General features: G+C 42.3%; 1 protein-coding gene across 2 annotated transcripts in view; it reads left to right on the forward strand.

Moving 5' to 3' along the window:
- Window positions 1-13,950, forward strand: part of ORC3 (origin recognition complex subunit 3) — a 62,371-nt gene that overhangs the window by 13,386 nt on the left and 35,035 nt on the right. For both annotated transcript variants that reach the window (XM_075202751.1, XM_075202752.1), the window contains exons 6-10: window positions 303-407; window positions 1,479-1,633; window positions 2,624-2,754; window positions 3,663-3,822; window positions 11,641-11,754. In XM_075202751.1, the coding sequence (XP_075058852.1) occupies window positions 303-407; window positions 1,479-1,633; window positions 2,624-2,754; window positions 3,663-3,822; window positions 11,641-11,754 (665 nt within the window). The remainder of the gene's footprint in view (window positions 1-302; window positions 408-1,478; window positions 1,634-2,623; window positions 2,755-3,662; window positions 3,823-11,640; window positions 11,755-13,950) is intronic.

The raw sequence follows: 13,950 nt of genomic DNA on the forward strand, positions 1-13,950 counted from the left end.
CTACAATTTAGTATTGCTGTACAAATTGCTGTTCCTAGCTAGTGAAAATAACTTTCCTATTTGACCTATATAACACAATCACTAGCTCCCTTAAATAATGTTATGGGGTACTCACACATGCTTATAAATGCACTCCAATATTGCAATCCTCCTCCAATATATGAGGTGATAATCTATTCCAAGTTATGATGGTATAAACTTCCTTCTGTAAACATTTTAGGTTTAAATGGTTCAATGTACACGTGTGGCTAAAATGCATTGCCCTAATGTCTGATATAATGGTATATTTTTGTCTTTCCTAGGTGTCAATGTTACTGACCATGAGCTTACATTTCACAGCCTATCTGATGTTCTTAATGATCATGTAACTCCATTTGTAGTTTTATTGCAAGCCAAGGAATGTCCAGGTAATACAATTTATCCCTTCATTTATACAATAAAGCAGGGATGTCTATATGGCTACCTGAGTATCTCCAGACTCTTCTCTTCTATGGGGAGCTACGACTGTGATCTGAAGTGTTATACTGCCAGTGATGGATGCTAGTGGAGGTATCCATATATAGTTAAATGAACAAAGGTCACAATGGTGGAGGTGCAGCCTTCACAAGCTGCATTGTGCTTGTTGGTAACTGCGGCTCAAAGGTAGCAGATGTGTACCTCCATAATGATACTGTGCTGCTTGTTTTTAATAGTCAATGTGAAAATTACATACAATCTTTTACATCCCCATTGCTTTCGTTTATAGGTCCATTAATATCTAATTACATGAACTAGATAGATGTATCCATGTAGCTAAACATTTCAGACCACACAAATTAGCTGTTGCATAAAGACTCAAATTGATTGCAGAACTGCCTATATTCCTATAATGTGTGGATTTTACCTCCCATCACAGGCAAATATTAGATAGTCAAACTAGATTTACAAATGAGAAGTATACTTTCTCCATAAATACTTACCATTGTCCCGGTGCAAAGTGAAAAATGGGATTTTATACTTTTAACTAGTTTTCTTTAAACCAATTGTGATACACAGACTGTTTTGTCACAGGATTTGTCATCTTTGTTACCATGACATTGCTTATTGGCAGGGTTTCTGAACTTGTGTATAGTTGCTCTTTTAAAGCTGAAGATTTTCCGAACAGGGGTCAAACGGGCATGAGCCACTTTTATTTTCTAAGTGCGTGTCCTATGGATGCTGCTAGATAAACCTGCAATGTATGTGTGCTATAGTTTTTGGAGACAGTTGTTTATTGAATATATGAATGTAAACATACAAACAAGGCACATTTTCTATATATAATAAGTCCTGATGAATGTATTTAAAATGAAACCAACCAGCTATTTTTAATAATCACATTGGTTTTAAGACCGCTACAAATTCATGAAGAATAATATTGCATTTTCAATAAAATTGTATTGGATTATACACTTGCACCATATAGTAGAGCCAGTCTGTCATTACCCTCATCCTGCCAGGGATAAAGCAGCTGCTTCAGAAGCTCCTCTCACAGCTCATGGGATGCAGTGCAGATCTGGACATTGATGAAGAGGATGACCATCCTGCCATCTCTCAGAGGAAAATGAACTGCTCCATGGCCTCACTGTCTGCCTGGTATCAAAAGACCACAAAGGTAAAATAGATACATTAAGTTGGGTGGTAATAAAATGGTATTTGTCAAGACTCTAAAGTGACATTTTTACTGATTCTACCATGGGTATTTCCAGTGAGAATATAAATCTTGAAAGCATAGGCGCAGATTGATTTTCTGGAGCAGTTCCAAATATCAGTTTGTGTTTAGTTCGTAGATTTCGGCAGTATTTCTTGACTTAGGCACCGAGACCCTCACCCCAATATATGTACAAACCATGCATAATCCTCAACTTTATAAAACATTTATTTATTTTACATTTTTTGTTTTTGAAGGGAAAATCCACCTGATTTATACAACTGAATCATTTTTGTTATTTAGTTTAAATATTTTATTATTATTTATTTATTTTTTTTACTTTTTATTTATAACAGCAGATAGATATAAAGCACAACAGTACATGTCAATGACAGTAAACAAGTACCAAGAATACAAAATATAGAGACTCGGGTAGAAAAAAATTAAAAACTCAAAGACAATAAAAAATATATAAATCTAGTTTTCACATTCCAGGTGGAAACTGGGAGTTAAAGATCTACTGGGTGATTATAGGAGTAAGGAATTTTCCCATTTCCAGAGGTAGATCATGTAATGTTATAGATATAAAGCATATAGAACAAACTGCCGGAATTTTTTTATTTTTGTTGGGAATAAAGGGGGGAGGAAACTGGAGGGAGGAGGGAGGGACAGTCCAAGTTGGGTATATGTCTCTGTCTGGGAACCCAACATGCCAAGATGATAGTAAAAAAGGGGAGAGGCGAACAGAAGGAGCAAAAAGAGAGTAAGGGAAGTAGAGAGTCTCAAAGATTGTAAAATGAGGGGGGGGAGAGCATATAAAGTTTATAATCAACAACAAATAAAGCCAGTTCTGTTTCATTGTCTGCCATGCTTCGTATATAATTTAAAATGGATTCATGTTTGTCTATATAATAGTGAATTATTTTCCTGGTTTCTCTTTATATTTAAATGAAGAAATCTAGTTCTCCAAAGAAAAAGAGATCGGCATCATCCACACATTGGCAAGCACCACCAGTAGTTGTGGCCTTCAAAGATCTGGAAAGTTTCTCCGCTAACGTCCTGCAGGAATTCATTGTCATATGCAGGTATGTTAAAAGACCACTAAACCCCTAAATTTACATTTTCATATGTGAACCATAAATTAATTAATTCTAAACAAATAGAAGTGATTTTAGCCCTGATTTCTGCTCACGGCTCCCTGAGCTGCGAACAAAAACCAGCATTAAAGATTACCATATCAACGGTAATAATGCACGCTATTACCGTAATATCGGTTATCGCGCGCAGGCTGCGTTATTTTCGGCAATAATGCGACCAATTGACTCCCACTCAAAGAGTGCAGGCTGAATATATTATGTGTGAGCAATAATTTTTATGCACATTGGCTACTTGGTTGCTGCGATGTGTCCAGTCTTGATTTAGATTGTAAGATTATAATATACAGGTTACCACCAGGTAAAAGACAAATTAGAATACTCGTATTCCATCCATATGTCCTATGGACCATTCTGTGTGCGGTTTGAATGGCAGGCCACTCTCCAACTCATTTTATCTCCAAGGACTTTTACCTGCTGTTATTGGTTTTAATCTGGTATGAATATTTCTACTTGTATGGTGATTTTTTTTTATATTTTATAAAATATTTTAATTGCACTTTCTTCCTTTTCATCAGAATTGTGTGTTATGCATGGTGTAGTAAATGTATAGCTAAAGAATGTTTAGTTTTAACATTAAAGAGATGCAAATGTGTGCGTGAAATAGTGTTCTTATTAAAGTACATTAATAATGATTATAATAAGCAGGGAACTGCAGAGTTTAAATCGGAACCACATTTTTTCCCCCTGAAAAATGGTTGTTTTTCTGTCCATGTAATACAAACACTTACCCTTCCAAGGTTTGATCACGCACTATATTATTTGGTAAACAAGTTATTAAAAAAAATTTAGTTTTATATTTTGGTTATTGTTGTGCTTTTTTTGTCTTTGTCTTTCAGTCAGTACACCAATGTCTTACCACTGGTCCTGGTATTTGGTATTGCCACATCTCCAATGATAATCCACAGACTTCTGTCTCACTCTGTCTCATCCCTGCTGTGCATAGAACTGTTCCAATCCTTGTCATGCACAGAGCATTTGGCGACTGTTGTGGATAAGGTATTTCTTTTCTCTAGTCTTCATGTTGCATCAATCACTGTATTATTATTATTGTTATTTTTATTGTTACTTGTTATTATTGCTACTATTGTTATTGTCTATTTAGAATATTTAGAATGCATCTTTATCGTCCAATATTTAAGTGGTGTATTAATATTCCATTATTTGTGCTGAATATTTTATTTCTCTTTCCTACCAATTGGGGGACACTGCGACATTGGGATATAGTAGGTGGTCAGGAGTTCTTGTCACTTAAACTGTTAATCTTTGGACTCCTCCCCTGCTATGCCCCTCCTCTCCAGAGAGATCCTCAGGTTTTTTTTTAGGTGACCTAGAGTTCGGTCACTGGAGTATAGGCTCCTGCCTATACTCAGTTTAGTTATAGTTTACACATTTTTATTTTATTCTTTATAGGTGCAGCGCGGGATCCCTGAGCCCAGCAGAGTGAGCAGGACTTAGCTCTACACACTCTGAATCCCAACGCAGGTAAGTGAAGCCCAGCGCTCATGTTACCAGCACCTCTGCCGGCAGTGGTTCATAGGGGCCATATTTATTAGGAGATGCCACAGAATACTGTTTGGTGCACAAGCAGCTAAGTCACACTGAGGATATCGGCAGCAGCCTTCCTATAGATTCCTCCGGCCGGCAGCACTGGTCCCCTAGGCAACGAGCACAGGGAGAGCACAGTAAGGGGCAGAAGCAGCGCTCACACTAGCGGAGGTGAGCGGCTGCTCTGCCAAAAGGAATCGCTGGGCACCACCGCACATAAGCGCTATAGCGCTAGGGCACACGTAAATTGGCCGCGGTTTTTCACTCCTGGCGGCCATTGGTGGATGGCGTCAGGGAGTTCTCGGGAGGCAGAGGTGACACAGCAGGAAGGGGAGGAGCGCTTCCTTCCCGTGCAGACAGAGGAGTCTGATCGCCATTACAGCGTGCAGCTCTGCATTTTCTTTAACCCCTGCTCTGCCTCTCTTCTCCTGGAAAGTTTCTACAGTCCCTAATTGGCTACACTGTGCATTAGTGAGCATTGGGGGAGACTGTATATGTGGGCTTTTATGTTCTTGTGAGTCATTTCTGATTAGGAGATTTTCACAGACACTACTATTTTGAATCTGCTTGTATTGGAGAGGTGCTTTGTCAGAAACTGCCTAGCACAGTCCTTTTCTATTTAGTCGCCTTAAGTTGTTTGCATTACTTTTAAGAATTATTTTAAGAAGCAGAATTATGGCGGAGAAGGGGATAGCAAAAGGCAAAGGGGCTTCTGTGCCTGCTGCATTGTATTTTGCCTGTTCAAAATGTAACAATAAACTTTCCGTTGCCCACACAGACCGAGACGCCCTTTGCGCAGCTTGTGTTGCTGACGCTCAGAGGCATGACGGAACCTCCCTGGATGCGTTCCTTTTCTTCGGCTATGGAGAAAATGATGGCCGTGATGCTGCGAGCAATTGAGGTACGTGACAACACTACCACACTTACACTTACAGGCAGCCAGTCTGTAGGAAATGCTTCCACATCACAGGCAGGGTCCACTCACGGAGACTATAGGCCTGTATCTATTCCCCAGAGGGGTAAGAGGGCCGTTACTGAGACAGAGCTAGAATTAGATCAGCTTTCTGATCACTCATCAGCCGAGGAAGGTGAGGTGGATATTGACCCTGATGGGGAGTCTCTTTATGATGCTGACTCTGGATCCACAAGTGTGGATAGTCTTATTTGGGGTATCAGACATGCCTTAGGGTTAGCTGACCCGGAACCCGTAGCACATAAAGGTATATCCTTGTTAAAAAGACCCAAGGCACAGTTAGCTCTTTTCCCGCATTCCCCAGAAATGTTGAAAATTATTTATGAAGCTTGGCACAGACCAAATAGACTGTTCATGATGCCGGGGAAATTTAAGTCCCTCTATCCACTGCCTCCTGAGGATACGGTAAAATGGGAAACGCTGCCGAAGGTTGACGCTCCAGTAGCCCGGTTAGCTTCATCTGCAGCTATCCTTGTCCAGGAGAGGATAACCCTTAAGGATTACACAGATAAGAAGTGTGATCTGGCTCTTCATTCAGCTTACACCGCTGTGGGAAGTATGTTTAGGCCAAATTTGGCTGTAGCGTGGGCCAACAAAGCCGTTCAGTTATGGATGGAGTCTTTGATTAGGGGCCTTAGCGATAACACTCCGCGTTTACAGCTACTTAATCTAGCAGAACATGTTCTTGAGACTTCGGAGTATGTAGCGAGCGCTGCCGTTGATGCAGTCTCAGTTAATGCTAAGGCTTCGGCTCTGATCATAGCAGCTCGTTGTAACCTATGGTTACGGACGTGGTCGGTAGATGCAGACTCTAAAAGAGCTTTAGAAAATTTACCTTTTTGATGACCTAACTCTATTCGGGGCGGAGTTCGAAAGGGTTATTCAGGAAACCACGGGAAGTAAGAGTACGGCTCTACCTACGGTTTCAAGCAGACCCCGTCAGGGTAGATTTCGATCCTTTCGAAGTTTTTCCCGGGGGGGAGGTGCCCTTAGTAGAGGGCATTCCTCAGCATCTAGACCCTCGGCCAGTAGAGGCAGAGGAGGTAGAAGCACGACTGGGAGAGGCTCTGTTCGTCCAGCGGACAAGCCCTCCGCGTGACTTAGTCCCCCAGGGGGCACATCTGGTGGGGGCACGACTTCTTCAATTCCCGGAATCAGTGGTGGAAATCCATGACGGATCTCTGGGTTCGAGGAGTTGTGTCCCAGGGCTATGTCATAGATCTAGCCCACTCCCCCCCTCACAGGTTCTTCATCACTCCTCTCCCCTCTTGCCCCCGCAGACGTGTAGCACTTCAGGTAGCCATGCAAAAGCTTCTGGCTGCTCAAGTAATAGTTCAGGTTCCTTCTCTAGAAAGGGGTCGAGGATTTTACTCGAACCTCTTTCTGGTGCCAAAACCAGATGCATCATTCCGGCCCATCCTGAATCTTCGGTCTCTAAACAAGCAGCTGTAGATTTAAAAATTTCGCATGGAATCCCTTCGCTCGGTTATAGCAGGGATAGAAAAAGGGGAGTTTCTGGCATCGTTAGACATCAAGGATACCTACCTGCATATACCGATCTGGGAAGGACATCAGAGTCTCCTTCGTTTCGCTGTAGGAAGGGCGCACTTTCAGTTCAGGGCACTCCCCTTCGGACTGGCTACTGCCCCCAGGGTCTTTACCAAGATCATGGCAGTCATGGCAGGCCTATTACGCCAAAAGGGCATAACAATCGTCCCTTATCTAGACGACCTTCTGTTGAAGGCACCGTCTGCGCTCCTTCTATCCCAGCAGATTCAGACTGTCATACAGTTTCTGCAGAGTCACGGTTGGGTGTTGAATTTACCCAAGTCATCTCTGGTGCCATCTCAGCAGATGCGTTTCTTGGGCCTGTTGTTCGATACTCAGTCTCTAAGAATTTATCTCCCAGCAGAAAAGGTCTTAGCTTTACAGTCAAAGACAAAAGCCTTGCTGAGGAAGAGGAGTGTCTCCATTCTCTGTTGCATGAGGCTTCTGGGGACGATGGTCTCGGTATTCGAGGCAGTGCCGTTTGCTCAATTCCACTCCCGTCCACTTCAGGGAGAGATCCTGCGGTAGTGGTCAGGGTCGCAGATGAATTTGGACAAACAGAGGGTTTGTCTGTCCACAGCCACAAGACTATCTTTGGTCTGGTGGACGTCCAGATCCAACTTGAACAGAGGCCAATCCTTACAGATTTGGTCCTGGACTCTAGTCACAACAGACACCAGTCTGTTGGGTTGGAGGGGAGTAACAGGAACCCTGAGGCTTCAGGGTCTCTGGTCCCCTCAGGAATCACGTCTTCCAATAAACATCCTGGAACTAAGAGCAGTGTACAACACTCTGATAAGGGCTCAAGAATTTCTAAAGGGAAAACCTCTTCAAATTCAGTCCGACAACGCCACCACGGTAGCGTACATAAATCATCAGGGGGGCACTCGCAGCGTAGCAGCTATGCGAGAGGTCACATGCATACTAGCGTGGGCGGAACAGCAGGTCCCCAGAATCTCTGCCATCCACATTCCGGGGGTAAAGAACTGGGAAGCGGACTTCCTCAGCAGACACACCCTGCATTCCGGGGAATGGGCCCTAAACAGTCAGGTATTCTCCCTACTGGTGGAGCGGTGGGGTTGCCCGGAGATAGACCTGATGTCGTCCAGTCTGAACCATCAGGTACCGCGCTACGGCGCAAGAGCACGAGATCCAGCAGCAGAAATAGTCGATGCCATGTCAGCTCCTTGGCAGTATCAGATGGTGTACATTTTCCCGCCCATCCCTATGATTGCGCGGGTACTAAAGAAGGTGAAGAGAGAGCAAGTTCCCGCAATCTTCATAGCTCCATTCTGGCCACGCAGAGCGTGGTTCTCGGATCTGCTGTCGTTAGCAGGAGCTCCTGCATTTCGGCTTCCCATACAAGCAGATCTTCTGGTTCAAGGTCCATTTCTTTTCCAAAGTTTGGATCAGCTGGCTTCGACGGCCTGGCTGTTGAAACCCTAATACTTAAGGCTAAGGGTTTCTCACAAGAGGTCATTAACACAATGATTAGGGCTAGGAAGCCTGCGTCATCTTCCATTTATTATAGAGTGTGGAAGACATACATTGTATGGTGTGAGTCTAGGGGGCTTCATTCCTCTAGATTTAAGATTGCCGGGTCCTGGAATTCCTTCAGGACGGCGTTCAGAAGGGGTTGCGGCTTAGTTCCCTCAAGGGGCAGGTATCCGCCCTTTCGGTCTATTTTCAGAAAAAGATTGCTGAATATGTAGATATCAAGACTTTCCTGCAAGGGGTGTTGCGTTTGCAACCTCCTTTTTGTCATCCTGTGGAGCCTTGGGACCTCAATGTGGTTCTTCGGCTCTTTCCAAGCATCCGTTTGAGCCATTACAGTCTGTTGACTTAAGGTATCTTACGTGGAAAACAGTGTTTTTGTTGGCCATAGCTTCAGCACGAAGAGTGTCTGAGCTTGGGGCACTTCGCTGTGACCCTCCTTTTCTTATCTTTCACGCTGACAGGGCAGTCCTTCAGACCAAACCGTCTTTTGTTCCTAAGGTGGTTTCCAGATTCCACCTAAATCAGGAAATTGTTGTCCCTGCTTTTAAGGCAAAGAGGGACTCTTCAGCAGGGTCTATGCAATACTTGGATGTGGTGCGAGCTCTACAAATTTATGTAGATCGTACAGCGCAGGTTAGAAAGACCAGAGATCTTTTTATATTATATGACGCAAATAAAAGAGGCTGGCCTGCTTCTAAGCAGTCAATTGCCCGGTGGATTACGTCCACGATTCGTGAGGCTTACGTTTCAGCTTCTCTAACCGTTCCGCTGTCTTTAAGGGCACATTCTACTAGGGCAGTGGGTGCCTCCTGGGCGGCTAGGCATGGCGCGTTGGCAGAACAGTTGTGTAGAGCGACGACTTGGTCTTCCGTCCACACTTTCACCAAATTCTATAGACTTCAGGGCTTTGCATTGGCTGATGCAAGCTTTGGTCGCAGGATTATGCGTGCAGCTGGTCCAGAGCATTCCCACCCTTGAGGAAGCTTTGGTATATCCCCAATGTCGCAGTGTCCCCCAATTGGTAGGAAAGAGAAAAGGGGATTTTTACTCACCGTAAAATCCGTTTCTCTGACTCCATTGGGGGACACTGCGCACCCTCCCTTGCTCTGTATATAGTTCTGTGTGTGAAAATTTTTGATAATGGTTCTTATTTTTAAGACCTGTCTAGGTTATGTTACCTCCTTATGTTCACTGTTGGTTAGTCAAAACTGAGGATTTCTCTGGAGAGGAGGGGCATAGCAGGGGAGGAGTCCAAAGATTAACAGTTTAAGTGACAAAAACTCCTGACCACCTACTATACCCCAATGTCGCAGTGTCCCCCAATGGAGTCAGAGAAACGGATTTTACGGTGAGTAAAAATCCCCTTATTACTACATTTCTACTGAATATTGCAATCTGATATTTATATGGAACTTCAGTAAGTCTAATATGGCAATATTTTTGTCTGTTTCTTTGTTCCTATATGTTTAGTAGTTAAATATTGGTTCTTACAATTCATAATATATAGCTTTTTTTTATTTCAGTATTCATGCGTAAAGGGCTTTTTCCACCAGAGATTATTTATGTATATGCCCTACTGCAGTGTTTAGTAAATATTTTACATCTTTATGCAGAGTTGTATATTTCCCTTGCCCCTGGATCACAGCTCTGTAGTCTCTGTATTTGACAAACATGTATCCAGAGAGCAGTTTTGTGTTGTATTCCAACGTAAAGCATCCGTAAACAAGTCTACCTCTTTGAGTAAAGACAGAAATTAGAAAGGGAAAACAATGTTTATAGTAAAACTTCCAGGATAACATACACAAGCCTCTAAATTAAATCCATACAAAGGTGAAAGATCCTTAGATATGTTGCTTTTTAAAACATAGTTTCTGAAGTTCACTATTTTGAATGTGATTTCGCTATTTTTAATTCAACTACTGTATTTTTACTTAATTTTAGACTAATATTTTCATTGTATATTTACAAAATATTTGTTTCACTTGAATTGACTACTTATATTTTAATTTCGATATTGAGAATACTGTATTTGCTTATCCTCCCCATTGAATAAAAAAAAATTGCAATTCTACAGTATATTAATGCTAGTCATTTAGTGGTATACCGTTCGCTGTTGCTCAGTCATCCACCTTTGTTTGGTTGCACTTTCCTGTATTTCCAAAACAAGTTGATCTGCGTTATTTACAGGAGTGAACTCCTTGCTCTAGTTAATTTGCAGATTGAGATGTTATAGTGTGCTCTGGCTTAAAAGGCTGTATTATCTCAAAATTTAAAATACTGTATTTAGATAAGCAATGTCCATCAAAATCAGTATGGCTGAATAGATGCCCATAAAACCAGTTTGCAGATCTTTTTCAACACGTCTCCTCCCAACTTTTACTTGGAGCAGAGGTGTTGAACAAGAGGAGGTTTGTTGGCAACACCCCTAGCCGCTTTTCACTCTGCAGTTTGAAAGGCTACTGCCACTATTAATGATGATGACCATTCAGGAGGACATAAACATTGGGTAGAAAGTTGGACGATAGAGTTGTCATATTTATGCACAAGAAGTGCAGATTGAATATTTGGGATGTGGTACAAAAAATAGGATTGGAGAGGAGGCCATTCAACATTTTCTTCAAGAGAGATTTTGAATTTGTACATTGTAAAATAATGCAGCACTTTGTTAAACATGACAACAGCAAAAATAATGTTATGTATGCAAGATATTTTAAATGAGTTGGTAATAATGTACACAATAATGCAGAACCTTTTCACTGCAGACAAGGCCTGGAAGTGCAGAGAATGATCAGTTTAATGAAGGGGGGAGTCCGAACGTGGCAGTATGCAAAGTAGGAGTGCAGCAGTTTCGAATGTAAAATTCAATAATTTTTAAAAACAGATCATCACATGTTCCAGGACTTTCTCAAACCCTGTGACCATAAACATGTAGGAGTGCAGCCGCAAAAGAATCTGCATAGATTGACAATGGCATTGCATGGTACAGTGTGTATTTAAATTATACTCCAATATATTCCTCAATGCTGACATCCAGGTGTGCACAGAAAAGCAGATAAAAAGCACTAATGATGCAATGTTGCCTTCCAGTTGTAAATAGCGCCTAGTACGTAGTCTATTTTACCTACCTAACATGGGTTTGTACCCATTACAAATCCATGTTCTGAACAGAGAGCAACAAAGCATGTTGAGATAGCACTTGTTGTGTGTATTCAAATATGCAATTAATCTCTATCATCCTATTTCTTTCCCAGCTGCTTCTCTCTAACCAATTTCCATTCAAGCTCAGTGGCAAAGTGCTGCAGGTCCTCATCACTATATTCTTGTACCATGATTTCTCTGTGCAGAACTTCATCAAAGGTCTTCAGGTAAGACTAATGTTATAGAAGTTATACTTTTAGAAATGTCTCTCCCTCTTAGCATGGTTTATAGCTTATTTGTTGGGAAAGGGTATGGTGGGTAATAGGAGTGGTGAAAGAGGTTAAGCATTTAGCGTATAATGTCATACGGTAAAGTGGTGATCCATATTTTATGAATTTGCTAGGGATATTAGAAGCTAAATTGTTAAGTTTGGATAATAAATTTTTATATATTCCTTCTTTATGCACAAATTTCCAAGATTGTTATAACCAGACATCAGTTTATTCTTTGATTGTAGTATAGAGAGTAGTTTATAGACAAACTGTCTCCCAGAGCGAATTTGAAAAAGTGCTGATCCTCTATCAGTATAAACATTGAAGAGACAATTGTAACTCAAAACACAATCAGACACTAGGCTCACCTTTTCTCTAAGCAGTTACTACAGTGTATATACACTTCTTATCTGGCACAGCAATACAAATAATGTATGTAATAAATAGGATTGTCCACAGTACTACAGCCTTATAGCTTAGCATTTTATATAGCCCCCAGTTGACTGAAATATAATATAGCTCTAATGAACTACAAATAATAATGTCACTCATCCCAAATGATCTGTTTGTAATATAGGCGTGTTGAGAAGCATACAATACCACCTACAACATATGATACATCGTCATTGAACAGCATAGTATAAAGCCTCTTCATTAACCAGCATGTAATATACCCCCCCCCCCCTCAACACACACACTTGTTTTTATTGCATTGTGAGGACCCATGTCTGGAACATGACGTATAGGGACATTCCTTTCCTAATGCCCTGTCATCAAGCATAGGGGTATGTGTAGGAGCGGTTGGACACCAGAGTTACCACATGAGACTGACACGGACTGCAAGATGGGGAAAGTGTCATGTATTTTGACTGTCTTGAGGACATCCACATGCCCACTTACACAGACACCTAGCCATGGAGGCTACAACCCTGTTCAACCACTTTGCGTCATTTCAACAAGTTTGATCTCTCTTTAAAGCTGTTATGCGGTTTATGTAGAATTTCACCCCCGACCAGTTCCGATCTTTCAGTATGGATGGTTCAGCCATGAGGCACACAACACAGTCTCGCTTTCATCAGGCATGTCTGTATAAGCCTCATCAGGTGTTTCTCCACAGCCTGGACCTCTTCTCTGTCCCAGGATTTCCTCTGCACTTCTTTGTGTCCTAAAAGGAAGTAGAGTGGTCCATTATGGCTCTGCAAAATACAGTGAAGGCAAAGTTCTTCTGCCTAGCAAAACTGTGTGCTATACCTACCTGTGGAAACCATGGCTTGGCACTGGTCCCATGTTGCCAGGTCCATACACCGCCACTCTTTTGACGTGGAAGTGTCGACTAAACGCTTGGCCACTTATCCCTCTGTTATGGGGGATTGCTCATCATCTGACATGTCGCTCTGTAGCTGGACCGGTTCTGAAAATAAACCGATATGTAAATGACCGAGTTAAGAGTCAAAAGCATACATCAGACACCAGATTTTCCACTTACCATCCAAATCACTGTGCATCTCGTTCAAATTCTCGCCTTTGAATTCGGCCAGTCTGCCACTTTCGAGAGCCATTAAGAGTTTGCTCGTCTGGCGAGTTGGAGGGTACCTTCTGGGAGGCGGTAATACTGCCGGTGCACCCAGATGTCATGCCAAAAAGAAGTTTGCCAACTGATCCAGTTCTGTGTCGTTTAGGTTGAGGACCTTCGAGAGAGTGGCAATGTGCTTTCGAAGCTTCGTGGAAGACAGCGTGTGGGGATGCTTGGTCCCAGACTCTCGGGCAAACAGTCGTATGCAATTGGAGCCTCTGAAGTGTGACAAGGCAACTGGTCTGGTGAACATGTAGACATTTTGGCTATCCACTCCTCATTTGTCACGCTTTTCTGCGAAAAGTACCATTGCCGCTTGCATGGCTGGTGTCAGCAGGATTGGGACTTTTCTCCCTGGTTTTCCTCTGATTTCAATGCGAGTGAAGTGCCGGCAGAGCTTCCTCTCAACCTTCGAAAGCGCTAGGGACACATCTTCGTGGAGATCCGAGGTATCACTTGAGGAGAAGGTAGTCAGCAACATTTTTGAAACGCCCCCTTCCCTTCTTCGATTGAACAAGATCACCTGTGCCAGAGTGACTTTTGCAAGTAGAGCCCAGTGGTTAACGGTAGGTTCGGTG

Source organism: Mixophyes fleayi, chromosome 3 (genome assembly GCF_038048845.1).
Source record: "Mixophyes fleayi isolate aMixFle1 chromosome 3, aMixFle1.hap1, whole genome shotgun sequence".
In the NCBI taxonomy this organism is placed as follows: Eukaryota; Metazoa; Chordata; class Amphibia; order Anura; family Limnodynastidae; genus Mixophyes; species Mixophyes fleayi.